Raw genomic sequence first — 13777 nt, 5'->3', positions numbered from 1 at the left:
AAACTGAAGAACAATGTAAGACTATGAATTTCTGAATAAGCAAATGGTTCAAACCTTGTTTTTTTCAATTACTATTTGTAGGTGCCCAATTTGATTACTACTAAAATATAGGAAACCACAAATGCTGTACAAGGCACAAAAATTTGTTTTTCTTCCAAACAGAGACCATTATACCCTAGTACTTGGGAATAGCTACCAGAAAAACCCATAGACACAATGAAGGAAATGGAGGCTGGAAGACATTGACTGTATTTTGGTACCGGAGAAAGAAAGGAATTCATCAAGCCTGCAAAGTGATGGCAGTAGTTGAAATAATGACGGTTGAGATACCAGGAGAGTGAAAATACAGCAAGAGTTCAGAAAAGCTGAGTCTGCAAAATACCTTCATACTTAGTAAACAAGCCAAGTTGTACCTTAATTGCAAGTTGGACTTTCCATAAAGTCCAGGTACCATTGGGGAAATGTTGAGTCTGTATAAAGAGGGTAGTTACTTACCACATCAAAGGCAGTAAACACGTGACAGTAGTGGTGATTGGACTTCAAATCTTTTGTGATATATGCAAAGGTAGAGAGGTCTTCTGGATCCTGGGCAGCACAGGAGATATTACGAATTTCATGCTCGGCAATTATGTTCTGGAAGAAATGACATAAATGACCATTGTTTTCCTTTGCAAACCAGCATATTTTAGGGCCAAAGCAAGTGACCAGAGAAAGAGCTGCTTTTTCACTTTCTAGAATGTTCTAGGCCAGGCAACTTTCAAAGTGATTAGATGCATTATGTGTAGGCAAATTACACTAGCTCTGGAAGGAATGTTTTCATCAAAAACAACCCAAAATAGTTATATCCTGGAGCATTGGTTCTCACCAGGTGCTGCACAAAGCAGCAATCTGGGTGGCAGACACTTTTTAAAAAACACAGTAATTACTAGCATTTTATTGTTTCCATTCCCCGCATCCACCTGTAAATAGTGCTGCCTCCTGCTAAGCCTGACTAGTGGGAGGTTCTCTGACCCAGGGGGTCTCCAGGTCCCTTGGGTGGTGTTGCCCGCTGTCTTGGCACCAGTCCTCCTCCCTGGACCAAAGGCAGGTACAGAGGACAGCAGGCAGCGGGGAGCACCCAGGCGCACTCTTGATGGCTCAGTGGAGGTTAAGATGGGGGGTGGGATGCAGGAAGTTTGGGCCTTGTGTGCATTGATTGACAGGGGGGCTCCATTACTGTCCTCAGCTTGCACAGTTTTGAGTGGGTGCGGCACTAATCACCATCTTCTTGCACTGGGGGACCTGCAAGTGCCATACACAGGGCAGCTGGTACAGCCGGGGCTGAAATTTGGGGGTGCCAGCTGCAGAACTCAGGTTTTTTCAAAAACACTGCAAAACCACTCATCATTTTTCACTGATTTCACATAATTTTGTCACTTTTTCTCTCTAGAATTTCTTTGAGCCTTCTCCCTGCCAGCCCTACCATCCCAACCTGCCTCCAAGAATAACTGGTGGGAGATAAGAGAGGAAAGGTTTAAGTAACATTTTTGTCCCAAAGCATAAAATAACCACAGAGCCTCATTTTGGCTGCAAATCCTGCTAGAAACTTCTTTTGACGCCTAGGTGTACTGAAAAGCAAAAACTTTCACAGAATTGTGTGATCATTTTTTATCTTATAATATCCCATTTATGTTTTTTGCAGTTGTCATAGATCTAAAACCCTTGATGCCTTAGTTATCCTAATTACTTTTTAATTGCACAGTCTTAAATAACCTGTCAGCAATATGATGTTCTGCAAACACCCGTCAATGCCTGAAAGTGATTATGAAATGCCCTTCCCTGCCAGCACCCCCAGCAAGCACTTCTCACCCCCACTCTCCTGAGCTGTGTGGCTGGGAAGCAATTAAAGAATTAACACATAAAGAAAATTAAATTAAGGCATTCTTCAGTGTGGACCTGTTTATTGACACGACACCCAAGACTGTCAAAAAATTATCCAAATTATTTGAAATGGGCAAACCACAAACAAGGAGCATCCTATTGCAGGAGACAGTTTCAGAATAGGTCATGATCCTCTTCTGGCACTGGTCTAGCATTTCTTCAGTAGAGAACTGAATTGGGGAGTAATTGAGTCTTAGAATGAATTTTAAAATAAAGATCTACATGGTGTTTAGAGATGCCACGTTAGTGGGTGCTGAGTGTCTCTATCCTCATTTTAATTGGGGGCTGCCAGTGACTTGTGAAACTCTGGATTGGGTCTCACCTGTCCAGGATCCACTGTTACAGGCAAAGAAAGCACCGGCTCAACTTCTAACTAAATTGGCATTTTGTGTTCTTGAGATCCTTTACTAGCATAAGGTAGATCAACTTTTAGTGTTACAGTGGCAGGTCTGAATTCCCTTTGGCATACAAGAGCTGGGGTATAGGCCAGGAGAGATGTGGGGAGATGAGAAGATTCACCAGAGACAGAGTGGGGAGCAGAACAGGCAGATAGACTGAAACACACAACTGAGGGGAGCAGTGGGTGTGACAGGAGAGGTCTACCGCGCCATGTGGGTATCTCCCTGGCTGGCGGGAATTGAACCTGCACTGCAGAGGCTGTGGACAGCTTCACAGTGCTGCACTCAACCCACTGTGCCACTGGGGAGGCCCCCCACCAGCCATTTCTGAGTAAGAGAATGAAGTATCCATTCAGAGAGGCCTCCCAAGACCAAGGGCAAGAGCGGGGGGTGGGGGGGGAGCGGTGGGGAGGGGTGCGGCCTGTCGAGAGGCCGGTGCTGATGACAGATGCTTAATGGGCTCTTCATTTGACTGTGAGTTTCTTCGATGAAGTACGTGCTATCAAAATAACAGGCACTTGTTTAGTCAAATGTACCAAATTATTTTGTGCCTAAGAATTAGCATCATCCCTGTGTGAAGCTGGCATTCCTATGACAACAATAACAAACAATGCCTGGTGCTGGGTCACGCCTAATTTAGCCGGAGAAGAAAACTGAGATGGGGTCAGTGCAGGAGGGCAAAATGCAAGCTGCCCGCAGGCCAGTGCTGTCTCTGGGGACCGAGGCATCTCTTGGGAGACCCTGCTGATCCCCCTTGGCTTTGTCACTAGAGGGTCACAGACCCAGGGGGTGGTCGCCATCCACAGCTACCCCTGGCTATGCGTGTACAGAAAACTCTGCTTTATCTACGCTGTTTTAGTACTAAGTCCATTTCTAACTCAAGAGGATTTTCTTCCTCTTTCTTCAGGCAGGTTTAGTAATTTGATTGGTTTCCTAAGTTGCTAGGCAATTAGTTTATGACGTTATAATGAGGCATACCTAACCTTTCCCCATGAACTCAGTCAAAGCCATTTATTTATTAAAATAAAAGGAAAGACATGCTTTGCTGGAGGGTCCTTCAAGAGTCTGTTGGGGACTAATAAGAACAGAAGAGTAATTAACATGTAATCATCCACTGCATTTCAGACGCGCGGAAGGTAGCTCTGGATGCCGGTTGAGGAAGTGGGAAAGTCAAGTCTTAGTCTTTCTGCATCACCAACTGGCTGTGTGACTGCGGGGCAGTCACCTAAGGAAGGCTCCGAGTTATTCTGCCTGATCATGCAGCCTCTGTCTCAGCAGGGCAGGGTTAGAGAGATGCACCAGTGAGGACAGCACCGTTGAGAAGCAAGTACAAAGAAAACAACCTAGCTGATTATTACCATGTGACTTTTGGTTGAGCCTGGTTACATGCTTAGTGACTAGTAGTAAGACTTCAACCTGAAGTCTTCAATATGTCTACACTTCCCAAGTCCTTCACTTCAAATAAAATGACAACACTTCTCTGGGAGAACTTTCTGGTACAAACAGAAAGCAGAACTCTGGCTTTATTAATCTGCTCCTTTATTAACATGTGTTTTATTGGAAAAGGTTGGGGGCCTCCCTGGTTGAGCAGGGGTTAAAGTCTCAGCGCTATCAAGCTATCGCCAGCCACTGCAGCATGAGTTTGATCCCCAGCCAGGGAGCTAACCACATGACACAGTAGACCTCTCCTGTTTCCCCGCTGCTCCCCTCAGCAGTGTATTTCAGTAGATCTGCCTGTTCTGCTCCCCATTCTGTCTCTGGTGAATCCTCTCACCCCTGCACCTCTGGCCTGAACCCCAGTTCTTGTATGCATAAATAAATAAAATAAATCTTTAACAGAAGCTTGGTTGCTCTCTTTAGTACAGAGCAACATACCTACAAAGATGCCACCACAGCACTGCTAGAGTCTAGGTGTGTGAGGGCATCAACAATAGCTCCTTCATGCCTTGGGATCCCAGTCTTTCATCTCTGCTGGGGGTAGTGTTCCTCAGCCTTCTCTGCCAAGCTCCACAAATGTAGCTTTATAGGATTTCTTTCTTTTGCTTTTCTCATGCAATTCTCTATGGCGTCTCACACAGCAACTACCAGACTATCACCCTGAGACACCCACTCTTTCCTCATCCATTGCAGACTGGGGTAAATCAGTTACATTCCAACACACCAGGATATGGTGCTTAACCAGTTGAAATCAATGTCCCTAGTGATGCCAGGCATGTGTTGCCACACAGTCACAGCGGGGTTGCTTTCCTTGCCGCCAACACGTGCACTTTACCTTTACTCTTAGATTTTGAGAATATGCTCATTCTGCGCTGCAGGAACTTGAAGGCTAAGCTGGCTTTCTTTAGTGTCTTTATTCACACAGAATGATCTTCTGCCTATCACTGGGTACTTATATGATCAAAGAATAGTCATCAGGGAGCAGAGTCCAGAGAGAACTCATCTGATTATTGGTAACTGAAATATCTCTTCAGGGTCCAGGAGATCAACTGTGTGTGTAGGCAAAATGCAACACAACCGACAGAGCTCTCGCATTCCTCTGAGTGTGGAGAGTGGGTTAGAGAGGATGTTTTTCATACAGATGCATCCGGCCACACCACCAGCTCCATGGAATGACAGCCTGAAGACTGGCAACATCTCAGGGCAAATGCCACTTGTTTAGAAATTGTCAGAACCCAAGCTGTCAGTGTAAGAGTGTGCCAAACTCGTACACGGAAAATACATTGTTCATGGATTTCAAATGCAAAAGGGGTGGAGACAATTGCTGTGGGTTTAGAAAAAAATACAAATGCCACATCTTTCTTGAAGTTTAGACATTGTTATAGCAATGGCATCTTCAACTAGCATTCCACAAAGTTTTGGAAATTTTTAAAACAACTGACTGGAATTTAAGGATAAGGTAAGTTTATGGATCATTTATTAAAGCTGAATCCAAGAAATAAAAAAGCCAATTACGTGGGATTTTTCTGATTAGAGTCTCAACAATTGGAATCTCACAATTGTCAAGGATATATCGCAGAGTCGAAACTACCATTCTGCACAAGGCATCTGACTCTGAATGTGCTCGGTCTATCAGCAGCCAGCACTGCCAGCACTTCCCCTAATACTGGAATCCAGTTGCCCTGACTCTCAATCACCGTTGTTTAAGTCCACTGTTTCATGACTTTCTGCTCCCTCTTTCCAAAATGGAGTGGGTTCAGGGGGGTGATATGGGTGAGTAACCCAGAAAACAAATAGTTTTCATCAGCAGGCACCACCTCACCCCTTCCCACACTTCATCATTTGGAAGGATGTAAGAATGAAACACATGGACATCTGGGGGTTCTGGGAGGAGGAACTGATCAGCTTGGGCTTGGGAAAGTGAGTGTGGGCACGCCAAGCATTCTAGTCCAGCAACGCACTGTCATCTTCATCGAGAGAGAAATCTGAGGACACTTTTTAAGTAAAATGCAGTCCATTTGTTCAGACTTGACCTTGGAACCCACAAACTCTTCCCACCGTAAGAACAAAGTCACTGCAGGGTCACAGCACAATCGGAACTTCTTTTTGGACTGTGTCCCTTAAGCAAACAATATGGTTGCTAAGCTCGCTTCCATCTCAGTAGTTGAGAATGAAATGCAATCATGAAATTAAATGCCATTATGAAAGTTAGAGAATGGGTTCCTTGTGTCAGGTACTTATTACACATAGCAAAAGAAAGGACATACCCTTCTCCAGAGAAGTGGAAGCAAATGTCCTAGCCCTTTACTCAGTGACCTTCCCTCTCATGGAGGAATATTGCTGTATTTTCATTCAATACATGATCCACCCCCATCCCCACTTTAACATTCTCTATATCCAAAGGGATATGGCCCTGAACTATTAGAGAAGGCACCATGGAAAAGAGAAAGCAAAATATGCGTAGAAATTCTAGGTCAAGTCCCTCAAATGCAATGTGCCTTTCTGCATGTATGTATGAGTGTTTGTGTCTGGGGTGGGGGTAGTGGGGATATGTCTACAGTTGTGTCTAAGGATCATGAAGGTGGGGGTGAGGAGTGATTGTATTGGAGGATGTTGGGCAGGATGAGAAGCTAAGAATTTTAGATCATATCCACAGCACTGTATCTGGCATCAGAACCAGAGAGGTGCAGTACCCACCTTATTTGTTGCATCAATAAACTTGACTCCTTTATAAGAGACTGATAGAATAATAGTAGGGACCTTCTTCATTTGCTCTGTAGACTTCTGAAATTAAAATTAGAAAGCTGTTAGAGCAGTGTGTGTTGCATGGCAACTAAAGCACATAATTTTTCCTCTTGAAAGATAGAAATGAGTTGAACAACAACACGCGTGCACACACACACAACACTCTAATTTAAATGTATGTCTCTTTTCTCTTGGGCTTAGCCATGGCTTGGACATATAAAATATCTGTCTTGCACTTGAGGAGCTAAAAAGAGGTTATTTTCCTGCTTCATCTGGGTGAAGGAATACTTTCCCCTGACACCCAAGGGAGAAACGAACAGCTCTGTCTCCCTCTGCAATCCCCAGCAACCTCTCCTTGACTAGAGCTAAATCAGCTCCAATTTAACTCCAAAGGTGAGTTCAGCATCCACAAACATAGACCACCATTCTCCCCTTTCTTGCTAGTTGTCCTCTTCCTGCAGGACACAAGGTGTGCCTCGATACATACTTAAAATAGGGGTTTAAAATACATTGTTGTGAATTTTTCTTGAACCCAGACAAATCTGTAAAAACTGGTATTATATATATAGCAGAATCTCTTGTGACGACCTAGGATACAGGACCAATCTGTAACAATGAAGCCCTCCGGGAGCAGTCTGTGTTCGGAGCCACAGCAAATTTGGGCAGTCCAGGTAACCTAGTTTATCATTGAGAGCTGCTATATTCCCCCAGGCGAAGTTCTTATGATATATGTTCACACCAGCGTAATGTGCTCAGAGTTTGCAGCTTCTCTAGTTTTTATGCATCTGCAAAAAGTTCCCCCATAATTTAGGATATGCCTTTTCTATTTAGTTTTGTCATTCATCACAGGTCACCAAGAGTCTGTTTACTTCGTTTCCCACTATGGATACTCCTACTAATCACACTAAATGCCAAGAAGAACCTACCTGACAGTTAGCCTGATGCATTTCCAGATAAGACAGGTGCGAACATAAGAGGAGAGAAAATACATAAAAAGGTGAGAGGTAATGATTTCCATAATTCCCACCAGTATACATTCATTAAAAAGCAAACGGAAAACAGGCTTTACAGAGAGATGTAGATTCAGTGAAATTGTTATTTTAGAAATTGCTGCAGGCTTTTACAGATCCTGTCCTTTTTCTGTTTCCTCTTCTTTCTGTTTACTGCATTGCACAATCTCATGATTGACACGAAAGAACCTTCCGCTCTGTGCATTCCACAGCCAGCTGTCTTATGTATATTAAGAGAGTCAGGAAAAAATATGAACTTCCTTGATTTCTTCATTTATATTACTCAATTTTCCATTTTTATACTCTGAATTGTGACCAGAATTAAAGAAGGCTTTTAATTGGACAGAGTAGAGGAAACTCACTGAATTCAATAAAGATAACTATACTGCATCTTTCACTTGAGCCATGGAAAAAGCATTTCACAATATCCTGATTGTTTTGACACATCGTTTGTATACCTGTTACAAAGAAGGAAAGTAGTTTACCAAGAGTATTACTATTTTATAGTTATTAAGTGCTTTATACAGTATAGAACAAAGCAGGGCTTCTTGAATTGCCTCCTAAGTCATTTTATAATTATCCAGACTTTCTAGTTTTCTTTTGTCATTACCAAAAACAGTCATTATGGAACTGGAATGTAAGGTTAGACACTTTCATCTTTTTAATGCTATATCCAACCAAGTCATAAAAATGTGTAAGGTAAATCAAAGGCTAGATGAAATAACGTGCAGTGTTATTATTATGCTGATTATAAGGCCGAGCAGCGGGCAGGATTCCATAAAAGAGGGCTGTGCCAGGCACAGGTGGAGAGTTTGGTGGGCTGAAAGTGGGTGCGAAGAATTCTTTGCAAAGTACAACAATGGACTGCCACAAATCGCCTTGCTCATGAATACATCTCCTTGACAGATTTCTCTGTAATATGAAGAAACATACAGCTAACATAAGATTAAAATACTAACATCTTCTTTGGTATTAAGAGAAATCCAAAGAGAAAAAAGGAAAATCCACTTGCCATTCATTCAATAATTGAACAGTTATACTAGGCAGCCCACTGTGCTCATTGTTGGAAACATTCAGCTTAGTTCCGGGGATGTCACACAGACCTCAACAGTGTGCAAACCGCAGCTGCTGGAAATGGCTGTGTGAACTGCTGTGTTGTGGAACCTGTGTCTGGGCTCGGCGGGAAGAGGGCTGGAATGATGTCTGCCACGGGAAGGAGAAAGAGGCACACGAGCCACACCTGGCTGCAAAGAACACCCATGATACCAGTGTTGACAAATGAGACTGAGCTATGAACTGCCTCCAGGGAATAGGGCAGGGAGAGAGGCTTAGTGTGCATGACACGGGGGGGGGGGGGGGGGGGCAAATCGTCATTTCTGCATTAAACACACACCCACCTCCTGTGGGATATGATTAAGAAAATTTTCAGGAGATGAAAGAGGCTATTTTCAGGAGATGTAAGAGGCTATTTTGGTGGCAGAACCAACACACATATGCCTGGGAATGAAAAATAATATGGTGGGCTTAGGCAACTGGTGGGAGATGAAGCTGGTATGGTACCCAAATGGGCATCCAAATGGGCATCCACTGGAAGCTTTTGAGTAGGAGGGAGTGGCACAATAGAGCTGTGTCACCGAAAGATAATGCTGGTGGCTCGATGGGGTGGGACCCTGGAGGCTGTACGCAGGGAGGCAGGAAGTTGTGGAAATTCACATGAGAAAACCTAAGCACCTGAGCTAAGTAGAGGTGCTGGAGAATGGAAGGGGAAAGCCAAACTCCAATAAGGGAGACTTGAGAGGCTCTGCTGACTGATCTACTTTAGCAGAGGAGTAAGCAGGGGGATGTTACAGAGGAAGAGGCCGTTAACTGAGATAAGGGATACTAGAGGGGAATATGCTTTTGCAGAAACATAATGGAAATTCTTTCGAATGCGCTTGGTCTGAAATCAGTTGGCGGTGTCCAGGAGGAAATTAGAAATAAGAACCAGGTTTGGAAACCCATCCACATAAAGGGGAGAGGGTGGCTGAAGAGATGGGATAGGCAGAGGATCAAGAAGAGGGCTCAGAAACACCCCTCAGGCCAGGTGACTACTTCAAGGGTGGGGCAGAATGAAAAGTCACCGAAGGAACTAGAAGCAGAGTTGGGAGGGGTTGGAGAGCATGATCATAGAGGACTTTTAGTGGTGAGCTTCCTGTAGTATGGACATATGTTAATTCTCAACCATGAACATATGAAACATACAATGGTATAACCCAAGGTTACTTAAAAAAAAAGGCTGGGAGAGGATCACTCAGAAGGTGGGGACAATACCTGATGCCACGAGGACCAAAAACCCTAAAAATCTATGCCTAGCACAGTGGCTGGCACACATAGGAGCGCTACTTTAGCAACTAGAAAAGTGTCGCTGATTTTATCGAGCGACTACACTCGAATGGTGGCAGCTAACAGAAAAAAACCAGAGTGATCTGTTCAGGGAATGTCAGGGACAGAGCGGAGGGCTGGATACTGAATGATCAGGACCCAAACCCTGGGCTAGAAATGAAGGCATCAGTGGTGACTTCTGTCCTGCTACAAAGATTGGACATCATATACTTGGCTGAGCTGAACAAGGGAGAAAAGATAAAGTATGATCATTCCTTTTTCTTTCACGAATCCCAAGACTTTCCTAATTGGAGGCAGCCCTGGGGTGTCAGTGATGTAGGCTGTGTACAGGCCTCTGAAAGGCAGCTTTGGGGTGGCCACGGATTCTGACCTAGAGCCCCAACTATACTTCTCTCCCCATTGAGCCCTCTGTCAAGATGATGGACCCTGGCCAGCCACAGAGTTAAAAGGCTCAATGGGGGTTCTTCAAGGTTAATGCTCTTCCTTTAAGGCATTTAAACTTTCTGTAAGAGATAAGAATCCAAATTCTTTTTAGGGGGTTTTCTGATGTTGCACTTTGATGGAGCTTTCAAAGAGGTCGTTTCATACATAATTTTAATGAAAGATGAAAATGCATAGAAAGGAGGCAAATATATGGAGTCTTCAGGGAAGCTAATCAAGGAGGCGAGAAATCCAATAAGCCCTCACTTCATTTCATGAAGGCTTTACAGATACCGAAATGTGAGCACAGAGCTTCAGTCCAACCAGAGGAAGTCCAAGGCCCCCCATTTTCTCTTCAGGGTGCGGGTATCATTTTCTCCTCTGGGGACAAGGACATCACTGCTCAAGTTACAAGGAGTGTGATCCCAGGCAGCACCGGTTTTGGTGACCCAGCGGTATGCATGGTGGGTTTATGTGTAGTTAAAACCCTCTCATGTGTAGGTTAAAACTCAAAGTGTATTTATTTGCAGACACGGCAGTCTCTGCTTCAGATCCATTTCCTCAGTAAAATGCTCAGTGTTAACCTTACGCTATGGTTTTCTTTTGTTTGCCATTGTTTTTTTCCTACGCCACCTTCTTTGTGGAATTCCTAGGTTTTCCAGAATCTGCAAATTCCTTTTTCTTCTATGCCAGCCTTATAGGACTGATAATGAGTAGTGAGGAGATCTGGGTATCCAAGTGGGTGAATGCTCATGGGTAATGCCCCAAATGAACTTAACCTTTGCAGCATCTTGCTCTCCTGCTAAAAGCATTATAATAATCTTCAATTGTATTTTGTTCATTTTCCCAAGTTAAGACAATCATCCTTTTATTATTCCAAAAGACAAACAGTATTTACATAGAGATGTTAAGTTTCTGAAACCTAAAATCAAATGCAACTTTTGCATTTGCAAACGAAAGCCAGCTTTATATTTAGCACTTGGATTTTCTCATCTGTAAACATGACATAGATCAGGAATCTTCATTTCATATGTTGTTCTGGATAGGTACAGTAATTGAATACTTTCAGACCCCTTTCAGAAAAGAAGATCTTTTGATTCACCAAGGAAAGAAATAGCAATCTCTTTCTCTTCCTTTTTAATTATAAATTATAAACTGTTTGGATTCCTTATATCAAGTCAGAAATCACCAACGGGTGCTTTCATTTTGGCTTAAAGCAGATCCTGAAAATAGCTTCTCATTTTCTAATGCAGAATCAACAGTATGAGAAAATCCTCCTCAGATTGCAGGGACTCTCTGATCTCTGAGCAAGATTTTGCAACTGTGAGTTAGAGCAAAGAGGCTCACCACCGGGAGCACTTGAGCTGTGAGCTGTGAGCTGTGATGTTGAGTCGGAGACTGGGGGGATGTTTATGATCTTAATAGGAATCATTTGTGCCTCCTAATCAGTTCAGAGAAGGAGAAGAGCAAGACTGTCCATGGAGAGGATGCCCTGGTCCTTCATTCACACACGACCCCCATCAATTCCCCTGTAATTTAAGCTCAGACTGGGGACCAGATCTCCAGAGGGTCGACTGCTGTGCAACTTATGGTGTATTTTTGACCTACACATGGCTACGCTGAGAATGCTTTCTAGTTACTCACTGCTGAGTCATAACTATTAATTTTGCCATGTAATATTTCCCTTAGTTTCAGAGCTTAATTATTTATACTCAGTTTTAGCAAGGAAATTGGAAATTAAAATAGGATCAAACAATTAGGTTTGGTAGCCCGTAAGTGATTTTCAAAGGATTTAAAAACACAAATTAAGCACTACTGTGGTGATTTAGGATGCAGCAAAACTAGCTATATTGAGGGATTCTAAGAGTAAAAACAGATCACACATCAGCCATCTGAAAAACCACTTTCTGGGTGCCTGAAGGGGAATGAAGCTATTTTTCCTTTGGCTCCCCTGCCATCCCTCCTGCCAGCGAACCTGTCACTCTCTCTCCCTGTCCACTGCCTTGGCATTGGGGGGTGGGATTTGGGGGTGGTGGTGGTATGTTCCACCACTACGTGGGGAATTCCTTGAGGATGGTCCACATCTTTTAAAGATTTGTCTGCTGCATACTGTTCTAGCACATGGTCTTGGGTTGAGTCCTGTGAGGTTGCCATTTATCCAGCTTAAAAATGGCTATGTATCAGTATTTCATAGGTACAAAGTAGCAACCATGACTATTAAATGAACCAGCAAGTGTGTTAAGGTGTCCTAACAAGTAGGATGCCTGGTTCATCAGGAAGTACCACCTTGCTGGCCAGCCAAGGCACGGGTAGTTGGGCAAACTTCTCTGACCGCCCTGGTGCCCAGGGCCCAGCATGGAGGCCTGCAAAGAAAATGGAAGACCCAGATATGAGGCCTGGGAAGAACATGGAGGACCTGGATGTGATTACCGCACTACCAAGCGCTCCCTATAAAGTGGTGAAAGCTGGAAAAATTTTCGGTGTCAAGAAGAGAAGGGTTAGGTCTTCATTTAAGAAGCAGGAAACAAGCTCATAGTGGAAGCACTGAGATAAGAAGGAAAGACTTGAGAGGGGAGAATGATTACTAGGGGCAGGTTTAAAGCCATCTGGAGACCTTTAAAAATAGTCTGGACTCTCACCTGCCACTACTGACTTAGGGGGAAGTGTCCTTTGGCTGGGAAATGAAGCTAAGTGACCTCTCAAGGGTTTTTCTGGTCATAAGCACCCTGGCACAAAAGCAGGGGGGACAGAATTCAATGAAGGTCATGTGGCAAGAAAAGACAATAGCCTAGGGGGCATTCAGAAGGGTCCCACAGGAGTCCCAGGCATAAAATCTGCTGTTGTTCTGCCAGGGTAATTCCCACACTCTGGCCAAAGTCCCTCACGGAGCTAGCAGTGCCCTCTATTCCTCTAGCCCTGCTGATTTCTAGAGTCAGCAGGAAAATAAATCTACCAGGCAGCCTGTGGATACAGCAACCTTGATAGAGTGCTCCATGGACCAGAGCAGTGGTTCTCAAATTTTATTATTATTTTTTAATTTTGGGATTGCATTTCATTCCTCTACATGTTCCACTCACCCTCCACCAAACTACCCATGCCAATATTCCTTCTGCCTTCCATATCCCGCCCCCCACCTCTGGAAAACATTAAATTCTTTTGAGTGGATATGAATCATGTGGAGGGTTTGGTAAAGAACAGACTTGGGCCTCATCCTTAGAGTTGTGGATTCAGTTGTGGATTAAGTGCTGTGGGCTGAATGTGTCACCCCAAAATTCTTAAGTTGAGTCCTAATGACCAATGTGGTTTTCCTAGGAGGTGGACTTTGGGAGGTGCTTAGATTAGGAGGTGGAGCCCTCATGAATGAGATGAATGTGCTATAAAAGAGGCCTTGAGAGCTCCCTTCTTCCTCTGTTCCACTGTGAGTGAGTGTGTGTGTGTGTGTGTGTGTGTTGGTGGGGGGGGGCA

The 13777-nt window shown here is 43.8% G+C and overlaps 1 protein-coding gene across 17 annotated transcripts in view; it reads right to left on the bottom strand.

The window, feature by feature from the left end:
• ANKS1B (ankyrin repeat and sterile alpha motif domain containing 1B) overlaps positions 1-13777 on the bottom strand; it is a gene marked incomplete at both ends in the record, with an annotated part of 793016 nt that overhangs the window by 19481 nt on the left and 759758 nt on the right. For all 17 annotated transcript variants that reach the window (XM_084256217.1, XM_084256227.1, XM_084256226.1 and 14 more), the window contains 3 exons: positions 496-633; positions 6453-6539; positions 7427-7438. In XM_084256217.1, coding sequence (XP_084112343.1) covers positions 496-633; positions 6453-6539; positions 7427-7438 — 237 coding nt within the window. The remainder of the gene's footprint in view (positions 1-495; positions 634-6452; positions 6540-7426; positions 7439-13777) is intronic.

This window comes from Talpa europaea (genome assembly GCF_964194135.1).
Source record: "Talpa europaea genome assembly, chromosome: 15".
Lineage (NCBI taxonomy): Eukaryota > Metazoa > Chordata > Mammalia > Eulipotyphla > Talpidae > Talpa > Talpa europaea.
Note: the sequence above shows the minus strand (reverse complement) of the source record. Positions and strands in the feature narration are given on the sequence as shown.